Below are 19166 nucleotides of genomic sequence, written 5' to 3'. Positions count from 1 at the left end.
TATTCTAGCTCTGTGAAGTCATAGATGTGTCAACTAACCTTACTGTGATGATTTTGTAATATATGCCTATATAAAAGCACTACATTGTATACCTTAAACTTATGTGATACCAATTATATCTCAATAAAACTGGAAACAATTTTTTTAAATCTTAAAATGATAATAGTGTTGGCAAAATACAGTCTCACATAACATGAGAAGGATTATAAATTGAACATTTTTAGGATAAATTTGTCAATGTTTTAAATAGTACATGGTTTTATTAAAATGTGCAAATCCTTTAACCCAATAATTCAGACCTATCCTAAAGGCAAATACATATATATAAATATATATAACTATAATAAATAAATATTTTATTTATTTACTTATTTATTCCTAGACAGGGGAAAGGAGAGTGAAAGAGAGGAAAACATCAATATGTGGCTGCCTCTCATGCATCCCATACTGGTGACCTGGCCCATAACCCAGGCATGTGTCCTGACTGAAAACTGAACAGGTGACACTTTGGTTTGCAGGCTGGTGCTCAATCTACTGAGCCATGCCAGCCAGGGTTAAATATATACATTTTTTAAATTGTATTTATTTATTTATCTTTAGAGGGGAAGGGAAGGAGCGAGGGAGAGAACTATCAATGTATGGTTGCCTCTCATGTGTCCCCTGCTGGGAACTGGCCTGCAACTCAGGCAGGTGCCCTGACTGGGAATCAAACCCCGATGCTTTGGTTCACAGGCCTGCACTCAGTCCACTGAGCTATGCCAGCCAGGGCTAAATATATACACTTTTCATTACAGTGGTGTTTATGGTGATAAGCAAATGGAAGGTGGACCCAAATGTCTATCCACAAGTTAAATAACTCTGTAGGATAGCTATATATATATATATATATATATATATATATATATATATATGATTAAAGATGGCATTTGAGAAAAGTTTGTCACATAAAAAGACACTTGTAGAGACAAGTAAAAGATACCAGAGAGTTGATGTTCAAAATGTTTGATAAAATGTGTTGAAAATCTGTTCAATCATGGAGAGATTTTTGTGAGAAGATGCAGCCTGGAATGATTGACTGGTGTAAAAAGTGCCCCTAGTGTCCAGTGCAGATGGCTGGGGTTGACAATGCTTCCTGTTATCCCCAAAGGCACATGAGAGAAAGTGACATTGTTTTCTGTATGACTACAAGTATGACACTATAGCACCACAAAAGGCCAAAAATAGTAACAGAAGTTACCTCTGGGTGTGGAGAAAACTTTTATTTTCTTTTTAGATTTTCTGCATTTCCTACATATTACTTTTATGATAAGAACCAAAAGATATATTAAAGCAGTGAAGCCTGGGGCCTTTAACACTGCACCTGTCAATATTCATCTTCATCTTTAGTTCTAGTGACCAGAGAGAGATGCTTCAGGCAATCTCCACTCACTGCTCAATCCTGGAAATGTTCTCAAGGCACATTTCCTCTCCCATCTCAGAAGAGCCACCCTGGTGCCTGAGACCAAATGAACTGCAGTTCATGAATAGAGGCCAGAAAAACCAGGCCCAGTATCCTCTTTTACAGAAGGGAAAACAGACCCAAAGAGGCATAGGCACTGGTGTTCATCCTGGCAAGTAAAAGCAGAAGAACTGGGCCCCAAACTGGGATTTCTGGACTTGCCCCATGGCTCAGGACCAACCCAGACTCCCAAGTACCCTGTTTTCCCAACCCCAGCCACTGCTCTGGGCCCTCCTCACCTTCATGAACCTCTCAGAGGGTGGGAAGCAGCCTAAACAGAGGCTGAGCAGGATCCAGCCCCGGGCCACACTGCTCATTTTGAAGTTTTCCGACAGTTGCTTGCAGATCTGGCAGTAAATCTCATCCCTGAAAGACATGGATCACTAGGAGATCAGGCTGTAGGCTAGCTCTGAGAAGAAGGGACAGGTGACTGGGTACACAGCTCCTTCTACACCCCTGGGTGGTGTCATGTCCAAGGGGCAGCCTTCAGCTTTCTCACCTTCAATTGCCTTTGCTAATCTCCCCTGCTGTATCCCTGGCTGATCTGGACCTTGTCACCTCCTGAAACTGTGCCACCTCCAGTGTCTGCCCAGGGCTCTATTTCCCCACTCCCATTATCCATCATTACTTAGCTCATTGAGGCCTTAGCCTTTGTCCTCTTTGTCAGTCAACTTGTCCCTTCAGGATTTTGCCCCCTACCCCACCCACAAATACCCTGGCCCTCCAGCTGTTGGGCACAAAGGCAGGGAGCACCCAGGGGTCTCCAGCCACAGTCCTGCCTTCAGTAGTGTACACCTTTGTGTGACCTGATCTGCTCATTTCCCCAACTTTACGGTTGTTTTACACCTCCTCCTTCTGCCTTGAAGTGTTTTCATTTTCCCTGAATGAAGCTACCCCACCACCACTCTATAGAGAAAAGTGGGGTCTCCTAGATTCCATTAGAAGAACCCTTCAACTCCTTGCCTTTTGACCAGCAAGAGTTGAGGAAGGCACAGAGAAAACATTCCCACAGGTTCATGACATTTTTCTCTCTGTCTTCTCTTGTACAGGGGACTCTTCTGGACCCTTTCTTACTTTATCAAGCCTCTATCATCTTATTAAAGTACCCCAGTTGGCCTTGCAACCTCACATATCTAGAGGCCAGCATCTTTTCCTTGGCACTCAGTGGTGTGCTGGTGTTTCACAACCAACTCTTCTGGGGGGAAAAAGCCCTGAGTCATTGTATTTGCCTGTTTCTGTGGTGTGAATATTCCAATCAGTGCCAATTTAAAGTCGCCAACCTGATACTGAGTTGGAAAGAAATGTGCCTCATGGACTCTCATGGCCTAGTAAACTAATCTACACCATACCTTTCTCAAGTCTCTACAGGCACCACCATCAACCATTCATCCAATTGGAAATCTGGGAGCAATCTTAGACTCCTTCCAGCAGCAACCACATCCTACCATCTGTCTCCTGGGTCTTTTCTCTGTCCATTCCTCTTAACTCTTTCTCCCTGGGCCATCTCCCATCAGCTCTCTCTGGACCTCTGTAGCAGCCCTCTTCTGGACTCCCACCCCCAAGCTCCATCTCTCCATGTCATTGTCAGGGAGGACTTTCTGGAAGTCAAATATGGTCATGGTCTTCTCTTACTTAAAACTTATCCTTACTTACCCCTATGATTAAATGCAAACTCAATTCCCAGTTGTGATAAACCACTTGGAATTCCAGACCTTTGAGCTGTTTTAAAACTTTGTCACCCTGTTCACCCTCTCTCTTCTCTCTGGTGAAATACTCCTGCTTCTCATAGCTCCCTCCTGGCCCAGGAGGGCATTACAACCACTTCTTCATGGTAGCCCCACTGAATCTCATGTTAGCACAAGCAGTTATTGTGGCTCTCCAGGTCCTCCCATGCTCCCCAACTAAAGGGTGACCTCCTCAAGAGCAGAGACATGTCATTTTCATCTCTGAATCCCTAGTCTAGGTCCTGCCCCTGAGCAGGTAATTAATAAATATTTATTGAATATATGGATGGATGTTGGTGGAACATTTGCTTTGACTTGGAATTTGGCTAAGACCCCAGAACCAAAGACAAACAGATGATAATACTCAAGGATCTACTAAAAGGTGGCAGAACCAGTTCAGCCCCCATGCCATCTCCAACCTGTGTAAGTGAAGATGAGAAATTTGAAAGGCTATTCCTGGAAAGGATTTCATAGGAGTAGAGATATTTCTGGCCTATCTCCATTTGCTCCAGATGAAAGGTGTGAGGGGGCATAATACAGATGGAAGCTATCTTCCAGAGGTGAAGCACATCTTGCTCCCCATTTGAGGTGTGCTGAGCCCCAGAAGTCCATTGTCTCTCTCCAAGGTACTGGAATAAAGCAGAGTTCTTGAGAGTGTTTGACTTCTGTCCTCCAAAGACATAAATGGGGGCCTCCACTAACAGAGAGACTGGTGTCTTCTTCCTTCTGGAGAACTGTAAGCTATCCTTGATGGCCAAGATAAAGCAAGAATAGTCAGAAGCTGGGAATGTCATTGAAGGAGCTGAGTTTCAAGTATCTTGATGAGATCTCACACAAACAGACAGCCCATCATTCCAGAAGGTCCCAGCAGTAAGGTTGTGATGTGTTCCATCAGCAGATAATTGGCAGGGAGTCTCAAGGGATCGCTGAGTGAGTATCAGCCCCAAATGGAGACCAGTACTGTGTGAAAGTGCCTATAGTTATCTGATGAATCCACAGTGCGTCTCATTTGGACACAGCTTTTACATGTCTGTCATATTGGAGGGTGTGGTGGCTACTGAGGAGTACCAATAGAACCAACTAACCAGAGTTGCCTGGTTGGTATCACTCAGGCAGCTAAAACTCGAGTGGAAACCCTGGAGTCTTACTACCTTCAAGAACCAGAGGACAGATTTTGGGGTACCTACTATAGTTGAAAAAGGGAAATCCGACTTCCAGCCAAGATGGAGACATAGGTGGAAACACTGTGCCCCACCCGACAACTAAATTTAAAGACAGCTAAGTTTTAGAAACAAAAACGCAGCCAAAACAGTGAAAATTGAACTGTAAGGAAGTCCGACAACAACGGACCACTCAGCCAGACCGGTAAGAGGGGTGGAGTCAGTGGCAGAGTAGGGTCAGGCAGGAAATATCGTGAGGTCCAACCGACCCAGGAGCGGAGGTGGAGGTGGTAGGTGGATCCCAGTAGTCAGGTGGCAATGGGCGGACCCAGTGAGGGCACAGGTCAGCTGGCTGACTGAGGTCACACATTTGCAAGCAGATAAACCAAGTGAAGGAGCAGAACAGTGAGACAGACTGCTCAGGCTAGGGCCCCAGCAACGGGAATTAGAGCATGAAAGCACCAACTGGAAAGACTTTCTCGGTGTCAAGGGGACAGGAGAGGCTCCCAGGCTCACAGAGAGTTCATTGGAGAGACCCACAGGGTCCTAGAGAGTACACAGGCCCACACACCCCAAGAACCAGCACCAGAGGGGCCCAATTTGCTGTGGGAAGTCGCAGAGGGGACAGAAATCTGAGAGAGTACGGAGCGGAGCAAAGCTCCGTTTTTTTTCCCTCTCTGACCCCGCCTCCACATACAGCGTCACAACCCAGCAACTGGGTTGCCTGGCCCTGGTGAACACCTAAGGCTCCGCCTCTCATACATAACAGATGCAAACAGACCAAACATTATGACTCAAGAACAGCTCAAAGCCCCAGAGCCTATAATCCTAAGTGACCAAGATGCACAGTTCAAAATACTGGTGATCAGGATGCTCACAGAATTGGTTGATTTTAACCACAAATTAGTGGAACATATGAGGGCTAAACTGATGCGAATGAAGGGAAATGCACAGGAAACCAATAGCGATGGAAAGGAAACTGGGAGTCAAATCAAGGGAGTGGACCAGAAGGAAGAAACAACCAAATAGAAAAGAAGGAAGAAACAAGAATTCAAAAAAATGAGAGGCTTAGGAACCTTCAGGACATCTTTAAACGTTCCAACATCTGGATTATAGGGGTACCAGAAGGGGAAAAGAAACAGCCACGAGTGGAAAACTTATTTGAACAAATAATAAAGGAGAACTTCCCCAGTCTGGCAAAGGAAATGGACTTCCAGGAAATCCAGGAAGCTCAGAGAGTGCCAAAGAAGTTGGACCCAAGAAGGAACACACCAAGGCACATCATAATTACATTAGCCAAGATTAAAATGAAGGGGAGAATTCTAGAAGCAGCAAGAAATAAGGGGATAGTCAACTACAAAGGAGTTCCCATCAGACTGTCAGCGGATTTCTCAAAAGAGACCTTACAGGCAAGAAGGGGCTGGAAAGAAGTATTCCAAGTCATGAAATCCAAAGACCTACAGCCAAGATTGCTCTATCCAGCAAAGCTTTCATTTAGAATGGAAGGGCAGATAAAGTGCTTCTCAGATAAGGTCAAATTCAAGGAATTCATCATCACCAAGCCCTTATTATATGAAATGTTAAAGGGACTTATATAAGAAAAAGAAGATGAAAAATATGAACAGTGAAAAGACAGCAAACACACAGTTCTTAACAAGCACACCTAAAACAAAAGCAAACTAAGAGGACAGCTAGATCAGGAGTGGAACCATAAAAATGGAAATCCCATGGAGGGTTAGCAATAGGTGAGTGAGAGGAGGAGAAGGGGTGAGAAGGTACAAAGAATAAGTAGTATAGATGGTAGGTAGAAAATAGACAGGGTAGAGGGCAGGAATAATATGGGAAATACAGAATCTAAAGAACTTGTGACACATGGACATGAATGAAGGGGGAGGAAATGGTGGGGGGGTGTGCAGGGTGGAGGGGAGTGAGGGGGGGAATGGGACAACTTTAATGGCATAATCAATGAAATATATTTTTAAAAAGAAAAAAGAAAAAGGGAAATCCTAGAATGAAGAGAACAATAGAAATTTTCTAAATTTTGCATATAAAATCTTCCATAATCTCTGTTTGACTCTAAGTTTATACATGTGTGGGGCAGACTCCAGGCTGCCCAGCAAAGGCTAAAAGAACTAAACAGGGATTTCAGCTGCTACTTACCACAGGGAGACAGTGTTTAAAACTAGTCAAGTTGATTGCCTACCTGAACAAAAAGTCAACACTGTTTGAAAAAAATATAATGGAATCAGAGTCTCTAAATATAGCATCCTCCATGGTCAGTATATAATTAAAAAGTACTAGACTTGTGAGAAAATACACTCAAATACTAGATATGTGAGGAAACAGAAGGAAAAGACCATTCTCAAGAGAAATGGCAATCAATGGAGACTGATCCTAAAATGATCCAGATAATGAATTTAGCAGAAAAAGGTTTATTCTTTAAAATAATTTTTAAAATTTCAATTACAGTTAAAGTACAATTTGCAATAGACAAATGCTAGAAGCAACCTAAGTACTCATTGGCAAGTGAGTGGATCAAAAAACTGTGGTCCATTTGCACAATGGAATACTAAGCAGCAGAAAGAAGGAACTCCTACCCTTCACAACAGCATGGATGGAAATGGAGACCATTATGCTAAGTGAAATAAGCAAGGCAGTGAAAGACAAATACCATATGATCTCCCTTCTAAGTGTTACCTAATCAATAAAACAAACAAGCAAGCAAAATAGAACCAGAGACACAGAAATAAAGAACAAACTGACAGGGCCCAGAGGGACAAGAGGAGGGGGATAATGAGGAAAGAAGGGGAGGGGTCATCAAGGAACACATATAAAGGACCCATGGACAAAGACAACAGTGTGGGGGAGTGAGGATTGAATGTGGGAGGTGGGGGTGGGTAGGGCAGAGGAGAGTAATGGGGGCAAATGGGGACAACTGTAATCGAGCAACAATAATAAAAAATAAAATAAAAAATATGTATGATTTTAGCCAAAAATATACAGTATTATTTAGTTTCAGGTGTACAACCCTATGATCACACATTTACATAACTTACCAAGTGATCACCCTGATAAATCTAGTACCCCTCTGACACCATACACAGTTTATAATATTACTGACTATATTCCTATGTTGTACTCTACATTCCCATGACTATTCTGTAACTACCAATTCATACTTTCTTATATCTTCCTTTACCTTCTTTACACATTCCCTCAAACTCCCTTCCACTGGTTAACCATCAAAATGTTCTCTGTATCTATCACTCTATTTCTGTTCTGCTTGTTTGTTTCTTTTGTTTTACAGGTTCCACATACAAGTGAAATCATATGGCATTTGTTTTTATCTGCCTGACTTATTTCACTCAGCACAATACCCTATAGGTCCATCCATACTGGTATGGATGGCAAGATTTCATTTATTTTAATGGCTGAGTCATATCCCATACTATATGTATAACACCTCTTTATCCATTCATCTACTTAAGTTGCTTCTATATTTTGGCTGCTGTAAATAGTGTTGCATTGAACACATTGATGCACTGATGACTCTTCAATGTAGTGTTTTGGGTTTCTTTGGAGAAATACCTGGAAGTGGAATTGCTGGGTCCCACTTTGTCTCTTGTTATAGCCTTTGTTTTAAATTCTAATTTGCAGGGTATAAGTAGGTTATCCCAACTCTTTTTGTTTCCATTTTCATGAAATTTCTTTTTCCATCCCTTTACTTTTAATCTCTGGGTATCTTTAGATCTGAAGTGAGCCTATCGTAGACAACGTATGTAAGGTCTTGTTTTCTTCTCTATTCAAGTTACCCCATATCTTCTGATTAGAACATTTAATCCATTTACATTTAAAGTAGTTATTGATAGATATGTATTGCCATTTTGTTATTTATATTTTAATCTTTTTTATTCTTCTTCTTAAAGAATAGTCTTCAATTTTTTTTGTCATACTTGTTTGATGGTGATGAACTCCTCTAGGTTTTTCTTGTCTGGAAAGCTCTTTATCTGTCCTTTGATTCTAAATAATAGCTTTGCTGGGTAGAGTAATCTTGGTTGTAGGTCCTTGCTTTTTCATCGCTTTGAATATTTTGTGCCAAACCCTCCTGGCCTACAAAATTTCTGTTAAGAAATCAGCTGATGGTCTTATGGGAGCTCCCTTGTAGGTACCTGCTTTTCTTTTTCTGTTTTTAAGATTTTCTCTTTGATTTTTACCTTTGGCATTGTAATTATGATGTGTCTTGGTGTAGGCCTCTTTGGGGTCATCTTGTTTGGGATCCTCTCCATTCCCTAGACTTGTATGTCTTTTTCCCTCACCAGGTTAGGGAAGTTTTCAAATAGGCTTATTATTTTCCAAATAGGCTCTCAATTTCCTGCTTTCTTTCTTCTCCCTCTGTGATGCAGATATTGTCACGTCTGATGTTGTATCAGAGGTCCCTTAAACTACCTTCACTACACTAATTTTTTATTCTTTTTTTCTGCTTTGATTGGGTGTTTTTCTACACTATCTTCCAAATTGCTGATTCAATTCTCTATTTCATCCAATCTGCTGTTGATTTTTCATTTCTGCTGTGTACTGTTCATTTCTGGCTGGTTCTTTTTAATAGTTTCTATGTTCTTTTTATACTATTGAAATTCTCACTAAGTTCCTTGAGCATCCTTATAACCATCATTTTGAAGTCTGTATCTGGTGGTTTGCTTGCCTTCATTTCATTTAGTTCTTTTTCTGAAGATTTTCCTTGTTCTTTCATTTGGTGTCTGTTTTTTGTTTCCCCATTTGGCTGCCTCTCTATGTTTCTGTGTGTTAGGTAGATCTACTATGTCTTCCAGTCTTGGAAAGGGTGGCTTACTGTAGAAAGTACAGTAAATGTACTGTAGGACCCAGTGGCATAGCCTCCTTGGTCACCTGAGCTGGGTACTCCAGGTATACCTCCCATGTAGGCTGAGTAATTCCTCCTGTTTTAGTTGAACTTTAATTGCTGTTGATGCATCAATGAAAAAGATTAATCCCAGGATCCACTGGCTATGACATTTGCTGTGACTACAGTGGAGGAGTTACTGTGCAGAGACCAATCCCATGGACCAGGACTTGCTTCAGCTATCCTTGAGTGTGTTGCTTGTGGAGGTGATTTGGTCATGCTCTGGTGTGGTCTGAAGCTGGCCAGAGTGTGCTGGCTCTGGGTCCTCCCAAGATGTGTAAGCCAAGGTTAACAACATCCTGTGGCTTTCTCAGGACCACCTGGCATGAGCTACAAAGTAATCTGCAGATGGTTTCTACTTTTGTGGGCTTGGAGGTACCTAGGAGAGGTCAAACTGTGGACTGAGTGCTGCTGCCACTAGTGCCAAGCCTCAGGCTACTTAGAAAGAGGCATGTGGCACACTTAAGCCAGATGCTGCTTGTTTGGGGTTTGTGAACATTTGAGAGAATGTAGTAAAATCCAAAACATGAGCCATGGTAGGCCATTTGCATGGAAAATCTACTGCAAGTGGCTGGGTGGTCCTGCAAGTTTGGTATGGCCTGGGCTCAGTGAATCACCAGGTCTGGGCAATGGTATTAATTAGGTTGATGGAGACTGAGATATGGCTCCTGACTGTGCCTACAGGGATAGGGCTCAGCAAAGAAACAGTGGCTTCTGCCAGCCCTTTTGTTTGGAAGAAAGTTGCCCCTCCAGCCCTTACTCCAGAGCCAGACACTCCAGTTCCTCCCCTTGTGTCCCTGGTGCCTTTTGAGCTGCTGCCCCAACAGTAGAACTCAAAGTCTAACTAAGTCTGGGCATCAGCCCTTTAAGAGGAAAGCCTGGGATTTCAGCAGTCCTCTGTCTCACTCAGCCACAACCTCCACTGGTTTTTACCTTTAGAAATTATGGAAACTACTTTTGGCACTGGAACCCTGGGCTGGGGGGTCTGGCATGGGGACAGAATTCCTTGCTCCTCAAGAAAAACCTCTGCAGCTGATATATTCCTTCCAATTTTTAACTGCCACTCATGGGTGTAGGGCCAGGTCACTCCATGTCTCCATCTCACCTAGCAGTCTTCACTTTGCTTCTTTAGTGTATCTTGTTATGGGACTTCTGCACAGCTTGTTCCAAGTGGTTCTCAATGATGGGTGTTCTGCAGTTTAGTTGTTATTTTGATGTGATCATGGAGGCAGAAAATACAATGTTTACCTACTCCGCCATCTTGACTGGAGGGCATAAAAGGTTTTAAAACTGCTGTAACTATGCTCAAGAACATAAAGAAAACTATGTTCTTAGTACACGAATAAATAGGAAATATTTGCTAAGAAATAGAAACTACTGAAAAACCCAAGTGCAAACTGTAGAACCAAAAAGAATAATTTCTGAAATAAAAAAATATTGGGTGGGTGTAACAGCAGATGGGAAGACAAGAGAAAGATCAATTAATTTAAAGATGGGTCAATAGAAACTATTCAATCTAAAGAACAAAGACAAAAGTGAAAAAAAGAAAGAAAATAAAAATAAACCCACAGGGACCTGAGAGACAATATAAAATAGTCTGACATAGGTTTAATTAAAATTTAAAGAAAAAGAGAGAGGGTGGGGGGAGAAAAGAGAGAGAGAGAGAATAAAGTAGAATAATTATTTGATGAAATAATAGCCAACAATTTCCCAAATTTAGATAAAAATAACCTAAAATATGTGAGCCTCTAAAATATGAGTCTATCCCTGAAAGCAGTATACATATTTATTAAAATTTGCTGAAAACACAACTTCTGTAAATAAAATTGTATATAAAGCAAAATATACATTTTATAAATGAGGAGTTTGCTGCCTTGTAGGACCCTGCATTATAGGTTGTTATGAAATGAATCACTTAGCCCAAGATGAATCTATTTTCCTAAAACCTATGGGATTTACCTAAGAGCAAATAAAAGTCCCTTAATGGTCATAATGTATGCTGTATTGAGACCCAGTCTATAGGTCCCAGGACAGGAAGCAGGGAGAGGAGAGGGGTGTCTTGAGGATAGGGAGCAGAGAAGGAGGCTGTCGCTATGGGCTGAGATCAAGTGAGGGGGTCTGATATTCTAAATGGGAGAGATGGGAGTAGGGACTGACCTGAGGTTGGGCTTCAGGATGGCATAACTCACAATGAAGTGCACCTTCTCTAGGTTGGACATGGGTCGGTCTGAGATAGAGCCATCAGACTCAAATGTCTTTTCTCCAAAATTCAGTTGGTTGGCAAACTTGAAACCAAAAAACAGAAGTTAGGACCACCGTGATTTTCCCCATTTTCAAAGTAAACCGGGCTGAGGTGGGAAGCAAAAGCCTGGATCCTTATTGGTGGCAGAAATGGGAGTTCCTGGCCCTGTGCTCACCTGGCTTGTGACCTGGGAGGAGCGCTTCAGCTTCATGAGGGAGATGTCTTTAGTCTCTCTGTTTCTGAGGCTGGGCCTCTGTGGATAGAGACAGTTTGTAAGTGAAGGTGAACAAGGGCAGCACCTCTCTGACCTGACAGCCTAGAGTGGAAGAGTGTCCATCTCACCCAGCCATTGCCTATCCAATTTACAAAACATCTCAGCTGGATTTTGTAACATGTACACATGTGCAGCATCATGGGTGAGGACACAGAAGAAAGGGAAAGTGATAGATGAAACAAGGCTGGTCTGCCAGTAACTGGCTCTCTGGGAGGGCTTGGGACCTTTATGACTCCAAAGTTTGAACCTGTCACCAGTAAAAGCCTCAGAGCTGGGGCTGGGTCTGAGCCCAGGGGCCCTGGAAAACTCCAGGCCATAGTCATTCTCAGAGAAAACTGGGTGAATGAATTGGAATATGCTCTGCCCATGTCAAGGTGGGAGCCCTTCCAGGGTATCAAAAGAATCTAGGTTGCAAGCCCACTGGTCTCATCAGACAGAGGTCACATCTTGTCTTGATGGTGCCATGAGACATGGCTATCAACATTAGAGCTGAGCGTGGGACTGGGCTTGAGTGGGGTCAGCCCAGGTCCCAGGGCTAGGCACAAGCTTCTGGCTGGGGAAGCTGGTTGGCCACAGAGTCAGAACATGACACACATTAGCTGTCCCTATTTGCAGATTACATGATTGTCTACATAGGAAATTTTAAGAAATCTATAAAAGTGAATTCAGTAATGTTGTAGGATACAAGTCAACAGATTAATCAATTATATTTTTCTATAGTAGCAAAGGAACACTAGTAGCAAAATTAAAATATAGTGCCATTTACAATCTCAAAAAACTCCTATATTTGTAAGTCTAGTAAAACATATATGGGGCATGTGTGCTAAAAACTATAAAACACTGATAAAAAAATCAAAAGAGATCCAAATAAATGGAGTTCATGGATTGAAAGACAGCATAACAGAAATTTCAATTATCCTCAAACTGATATACAACAAAATTCCTATCAAAATACCAGCAAGATTATTTTTATAGATATGGGTAAGATTATTCTAAAATGTATATGGAAAGGCAAGGGACCTAGAATAGCTAAAACAATTTTTAAAAAGAATAATAAGGTGGGAGAAATTAGTGTACACAGCTTCAAGATATTATATATGTGCGGTCAATAGGACAACAAGACATTTGTAGAGGGACAGACACATAGATCCATGGGACAGAATAGAGAACACAGAAATAAACCCAAAAATTTGCACAATTGATTCTTGACAGAAGTACGAAATCAATTCATTGAATAATGAAAATCGGAGGTCTGACCTTGGGAAAACCAGTCCTGCTTCTCCCTGTGCTCACTCTCCAGAGGGACACCATGGCTGGAATGCCTCTCAGGGTCCCTTGCCTGAGTGGCTGCTGGCCTCCACAGCAGCCCCCAGTGTTCCCTGACTTCTAACATTCCTGTCTCTCATGGTATGTGACTTCCAAGACTAGGCATTGCAGCTTCCTTCTGGCTTTCTCTCTTAGATCACTCACTGCAGAGGAAACCATGTTGTGACATGCCCTGTGGAGAGACAGCCCTGTGGAGAGACCCATGTGGCAAGGAACTGAGGCCTTCTGCCAGCAGCCACCTGAGGGGCATCTTGGAAGCAGATCTTCTAGTCCCAGTGGAGCTTTGAGATGATAACCATCCCTATTGACAACCTAACCGCAGTCTCATGAGACCTTGAGCCAGACCTAACCAGTTAAGCCCTCAGAAACTATGTGAGATAATAAATGTATGCTTTTCCAAGCTGTCAAATTTTGGGGTACTATGTTGTGAAGTAATAGATTATTAGTATACACCACAGAGCCCATGCCTCTAGAGACCGGGGCTTGAGCCTGGGCACCTTCTATGTAATTCCAGGCCTGATGTGTCCAAGTGATCCTTGGCTGCAGACTAAGTTTGCACACAGTTTGTCTGCCCACAGACCTTGATGTATGGGGCAGTCATGGGCTCCTGCTGCTGGTGGGCCCATGTGCAGTCACTGCTATTCCTTTGGACTACTCTTGGTTGATTCAACTAAGATTACATCATGAACTAAATCCTTCAGAAGCACTTCTGACCAGCTATGAATGTCAGTTAACCTTCCATCAGAAGTTAGGGTAGAACACTAGTCAACAGCTTGGGCTTCGAATTCAGTGCAATGAATTTAAAGCCAAGTTCTGTCACATGTATTCACTGTAATTTGGCAGTAACTCACTTCACTTCTCAGCTTCTTTAGCTATAATAAACATAAAAATCCCTACTTTATAGGGTTGGGTCACTTGAGAATTTACTGAAGAGAAGCTACTGGCTCATAGCACATTGTTAGTCAGTAATATTTGTTGCTATTATTGTTATATGTATCAAGTAAACCCAATGTTCAGAGCTTGGGACCTTCTCTAATAATGACCACATAATTCAAAATGTCCTTAGTGTAATGCCTGACTCATGAGTTCTCAAGTTCAGTTCAAGAATAAACAAAACAAACAAGCAAGCAAAATATAACCAGAAACATTGAAATTAAGAACAAACTGACAGTAACCAGAGGGGAGGGGGGAGGGAAATAACATGGGAAAGAATGGAAAGGGTCATCAACAAACATGCATAAAGGACCCATGAACAAAGCCAAAGGGGGTAGGATTGAGGGTGGGAGGTGGGGGTGGGTAGGGTAGGGGAAAGCGGTGGTGCGAAAATGTAGACAACTATATTGGAACATTAATAAAAATTATTTAAAAGAAAAAAAAGACAAACTCCTGGGAGTAGAGAGTCCTGGCTTGGGCCGGGTTCAAGGTGGTACATGAGAGGGGACTCCATGTCTTGTCCCCTCTTCCAGGCCTCCCCTGGGGCCTTGGGCCTGGCTGATGCCTAGTGAGTGTTTCTCCCTTTCTGTCACCATCCTCATCCACACACCTGTGTATATTTGTGCTGTGGAGACTGGGTGCTGCTGTCCTTGCCCATGATGTTATGGGTCTGCTGCATCACTGAGTTGCCACTCAGGTGGTTTCTGGCAAAGAGCACTGGCTCTGGAAGGTCACCCATGAATCTCAGGATGATGGTCCACACAGCCAGGGCACCCTGGGGAAATTGAGACAGAGATCCCAGCTGGAACTCAGCTTGCAGCATGGGGTCCACAGTGCAGGCTAGGGGTTATGGGGGTGGCTTGAACCACTAGAAACCAGAGAACTGCTAGATACCAAGCAGTCAGCATCATCCTCATGGTAGAGCAGTGGGTATTGAAGGGGCTTCCGGATATGCAAGTGGCTGGCTGATTTCTGGAAGTAGGTTGCAGCAAATTTGGGGAAGCTGTACTCAGCCAGGCTGTCCATGTCCTCCTTGGGATCCTCCACCATGGGGACTGTGTCCAGGTCAACCTCAGGCAGTTTCTGGGTCTTTGTTTCCACATTCTGGGGACCCATGAGAAGGAGGGAGAAACATTAGCCTTCTTTTCAGATGTCATTCTTTCAAAGGTATGCATCTCTGGGGGCCAGAAAGCCCCAAGAAGGGTCTGTTTGGTTATGTACCAGGTGCAACGCCATCTGTCCACTCTCCTTTGTGTTGGAGACCTCTCCCACCCCACACCCCTGTTGGCCCCTGGTAGACTGCTGACTGGAGGATGGTCCTCAATGTAAACTTCTCAGCCACCTGAGAATTCTCAGAGCTCCTGGCCAGCAGACATAGGCTCTCTAGGCTCCCTGCCCTCCTGCCTGCCCTCTATCAGGTGCCCCTCTTGTGGAGGTGGCCCCGGTATCCCTACTAAACAGATGGGAGGAGAGGTGTACCATGTGTGCACATGCATGCATGAGTGAGGGAAAAGTCATGAGGCCCAGAACAGTGTGTGGTGAGAGTCAGCAAGACAGCCTTAGGAGGTTGCTTTTCTCCCACCCTGCTACCTCCCCCTCACACACTGCTTCTTCCTGCCAGTGGTCATTAGTTCTCAGCATCAGGTCCCAGGTACAGTCTGCAGAGCAGCAGCCACCAAAGTGCTCTGTGCAAGGGGTCAAATATAGGGGTAGTGGTGCCTGACTGAAGGCCCAATATTGTTTGCATATTAAAGCATCTAGAAAGTCTTGCAGGTAAGAAACCTGCTTACCTTGAAAGTGTGAGACCACAGAATGCCATTCTCCCATTTTCTCTGCACATTCATCAAGGACTGAAAAACACACTTTAGCACCCATCCTGCCAACTCCCCCACTGAGTCTGCTTCTCATGAGCCTAGAGGTTGATTGAGGTCCGGACTGGGTGAACCCATCCCCTCCCTGTCTAGATGGATCCTTGAAGGACAGGGCCTGTCTTACCTCAGAGTGAGGTGAGGCCTGGCCCTCCTGCCCCACGATCATGGATGGGAGGAAGCCAAACACTTGCTCCACCATCTCTGTGTCTGTAACAGTGTTGTAGATTGACTTGCGCTTCCTGGTGGGTGGAGAACTCAGGCCCTTTGCCTCTTCACCTGGGATGACCAGCAGCCCCTGCACATACACCCCATGGGGAAGGTTATCCATAGACTCTGCTGGAGCAAGTACCTCACAGAAGCCAAATAAACCTGTTCCTGCCACCATCAATCCAAATCAATGTATTTTCCTCTAAAGTCCTAAATAGCAATAACTAGAGAGACTAGAGATTAATCAGCCTAGGCTTTTGATTTCCCAATGGAGAATCAGGTCCAGAGAGAGAGGTTGCCTGCTTGTCCCTGGACTCACATGGTCCCTGAGATACTGCCTCAAACCCAGTACCACAGAACCTCACATCAAACCTACCTCGTCCTTTATTCAAACAGCACCCAGCCTCTGCTGGGAGAGGTGCCAGGGCCTGTACTAACACACACAGGGTTAAGTCTAGATTGTGGCCTGCCTGGGGTCACATGGGTCCAGAAGCAGGCTGCTGACATATCCGAGGGTCTATTCTCTTACTTGCCCTGGCCACTATGACAGTAATGTGTTCACTACATCCAATTTTCATCAATAGAGTGGGATAAATTTCATCCTAGCCCCTCTTTTTTCTCACAGTTTTTAGCTGACTGAAGTTTAGTCTCAGGTGCCTTCTAGGGCAAATGGGATCATGTGCTACTGCCTGCTCTCTGCCCATCAGCTTCTCCTGCCCAGACACCCAAAGGCTTCTTTTGGTATTCCTCCGTGCCAAGCTGTCTTGCCACAGCCTAGAAACCAGAGGCCTTTGCTCTTCTCCATGGAACTGGGGCCTCTCATAGCTCATCTAGCCCTGGTTTCCTGTGCCTTCCAGAAGATACACTAGTGCTGCTGAGAAATAGTCCCCAAGGCTAACATGAGGGGACCAAGGAGCTTGATTTATGGGTTCTAGGTATAAGACTATCCTGCTGCCATAACCTAGGGGGTGACCTAGGTGTCCAGATGGCCTGAGGTACTGCTGTGCTAATAACTTTGAAGAGGAAGGAGATAGGACTATCTGGTGAGTGGTCAATATTGCTGCTCAGTCCTCCTGCCTGCCCTCCCCATCAGGGCCCCAACTGGGGCCTCAGGAGAGCAGTGACCACCTACATTGGCTTTCTGCCGCCAAAATTTCTGTCGGGCAGCCATGCCCCTGGCATGTGCCTGGATGACCAACACTGCCCTTCTTTTGGCCTGTACTTCCTGGCGCACCAGGTAGCCCCTGCAAAGGGCCTGCAGTTGGACTGTCTTCTGCCGAAAGGCCTGGTACTGCTTCACCAGCAGGTGGCTTCGGGTGATGGCCTGCAGGCGCTCAAAACCCAAGAGGATCTGAGAAGACAAGAGAGATGTGCACTCACAAGAGGGTCTGGGCCCAGAAGGACATAAAGCACAGAGATGTCCTTTCCAAGGAGACAGAGAGCAGGAGATAGGTAGCAGTCCCAGGAGACCTTGCAAATTAGCTTTATAGTTATCTGCTTTTTGGCAAAGGGCTGAGGCTAAAATTTTGCGCACCTGTGAGCACAAGCATATTAAATGAGTTATTACTTGAAAAGCACTTAGAATAGAGACTGGCATGCAGATAAGTGCCAAGTAAGTGTTTGTTAAGTGGCATAAGTAATCTGATCTATGGGGGGCCAGTGGTAGAAAATTTGTTTGAGTGTCAATGGGAGATGGAATTCCAGAAGCTCTGCTTTTCAGACCTACAGCAAAACCTAGCCAATTTCTCAGAAGCTAGCACACCTGTGTGGAGGCCTATGGCTGGCTCCATCAAATTAATCCCTCAGGGATCTTTAAAACAAAGAAGAAATAATAAATTGATGAACATCCCCCTTTATGCTGCAAATATGCTCTGAGACACAAGAGTTCCTGATGCCCCTAGATGAGCCTTATTGGTTTATCAAAGACCAACTGAACAGGGCTGAGTGTCACACTCATCCTATGGGCTAGAAAGTCACACCGACCTGCACACAAACTCCAGTTCTACTGCTCACTAACTCTGTGCTTTTTGGGAAGTTACTTAACCTCTCTAAGATTTATTCCCATGACATATAGAATTATATTTATTATTCATAATAAATATAATGGTGCACTTAAAGCACCAGGCCCTAAGTAGCCTGTCCATCCTTGTCAGCTGGCTTTATGCCTTTGTGAACATGAAACATGGACAGGCCTGAAATCATTTTTGCTGACATGACCACTGCATGTCCAAAACACAGTCACATCCATAAAAAAGGCAAGCAGTCAAGTGAGGCCTAATGAGGCATGGTCGAGGTTGTCCTGGTTCATTTGCTGAACAGACACTCATTAGCACTGTCTATGGCCAAGGAAAAAAATATGAATTGCTTGAAACAGAGAATAATTGATTCATTAACTTATTTTGTAGACTTGAAATTGGAAAAAGATAGCTATTATCGAATTTCAGAGAAGGAAATCTCATTCTAGCTATGGAGATGTCCAAAATGCTGCAGGAGAACACTTTGAAGTCCATGAACCATGTGACTCAAAACTATGCTAAAAGAGAAAGTGTGTGGGGTATTGAGTCTGGTAATTTAAAATCTGTTACCACTGCCTGTTAGTGATCTAATCCTTCCTGCCTGAGCTCTCATGCTCAGATAAACACAGTGTTAACATGTGTTTTTATTGGACAGTTATCCATTTGCTCCTGCAGCCCCAGCTCCAAAGTCAGCTCTACTACCAGCTTGAAGTTCCTCTTGTTGCAGTAGCCTCTCCACCCTGCCTGAAGAGTCACAGCTGCGCGGCGCTGCCTCAGAAACTCTTTCCTAGAAGGAGAAATGCAAGTCAGAGTTGTGTAACAACCTAGTATATTTTTAAAGTCTTTGGGGGTAAAAACTGTTTTTGAAGGAGAGAGGGATAATAAAATGTTGGAGAAAATAAATTCCTATTGCATTCCTTTTCTAGAAGCCTTTATAAGCCAAAGGAGACATGTTAGGAACTTAAAATCTACTGCCAACAGTAGATTTGTGAACGAGG

The 19166-nt window shown here is 43.8% G+C and overlaps 1 protein-coding gene across 2 annotated transcripts in view; it reads right to left on the bottom strand.

The window, feature by feature from the left end:
- MYO7B (myosin VIIB) overlaps positions 1-19166 on the bottom strand; it is a 118291-nt gene that overhangs the window by 17159 nt on the left and 81966 nt on the right. For both annotated transcript variants that reach the window (XM_037069957.1, XM_037069966.1), the window contains 8 exons: positions 18871-18955; positions 17286-17504; positions 16071-16241; positions 14970-15179; positions 14686-14850; positions 11718-11795; positions 11458-11585; positions 1738-1864 (listed from right to left, as the gene is read on the bottom strand). In XM_037069957.1, coding sequence (XP_036925852.1) covers positions 1738-1864; positions 11458-11585; positions 11718-11795; positions 14686-14850; positions 14970-15179; positions 16071-16241; positions 17286-17504; positions 18871-18955 — 1183 coding nt within the window. The remainder of the gene's footprint in view (positions 1-1737; positions 1865-11457; positions 11586-11717; positions 11796-14685; positions 14851-14969; positions 15180-16070; positions 16242-17285; positions 17505-18870; positions 18956-19166) is intronic.

This window comes from Sturnira hondurensis, unplaced genomic scaffold (genome assembly GCF_014824575.4).
Source record: "Sturnira hondurensis isolate 20B ecotype Veracruz unplaced genomic scaffold, ASM1482457v3 Scaffold0001304, whole genome shotgun sequence".
Classification (NCBI taxonomy): Eukaryota; Metazoa; Chordata; class Mammalia; order Chiroptera; family Phyllostomidae; genus Sturnira; species Sturnira hondurensis.
The sequence above is the reverse complement of the archived record's forward strand: the minus strand, read 5'-3'. Positions and strand labels throughout refer to the sequence as shown.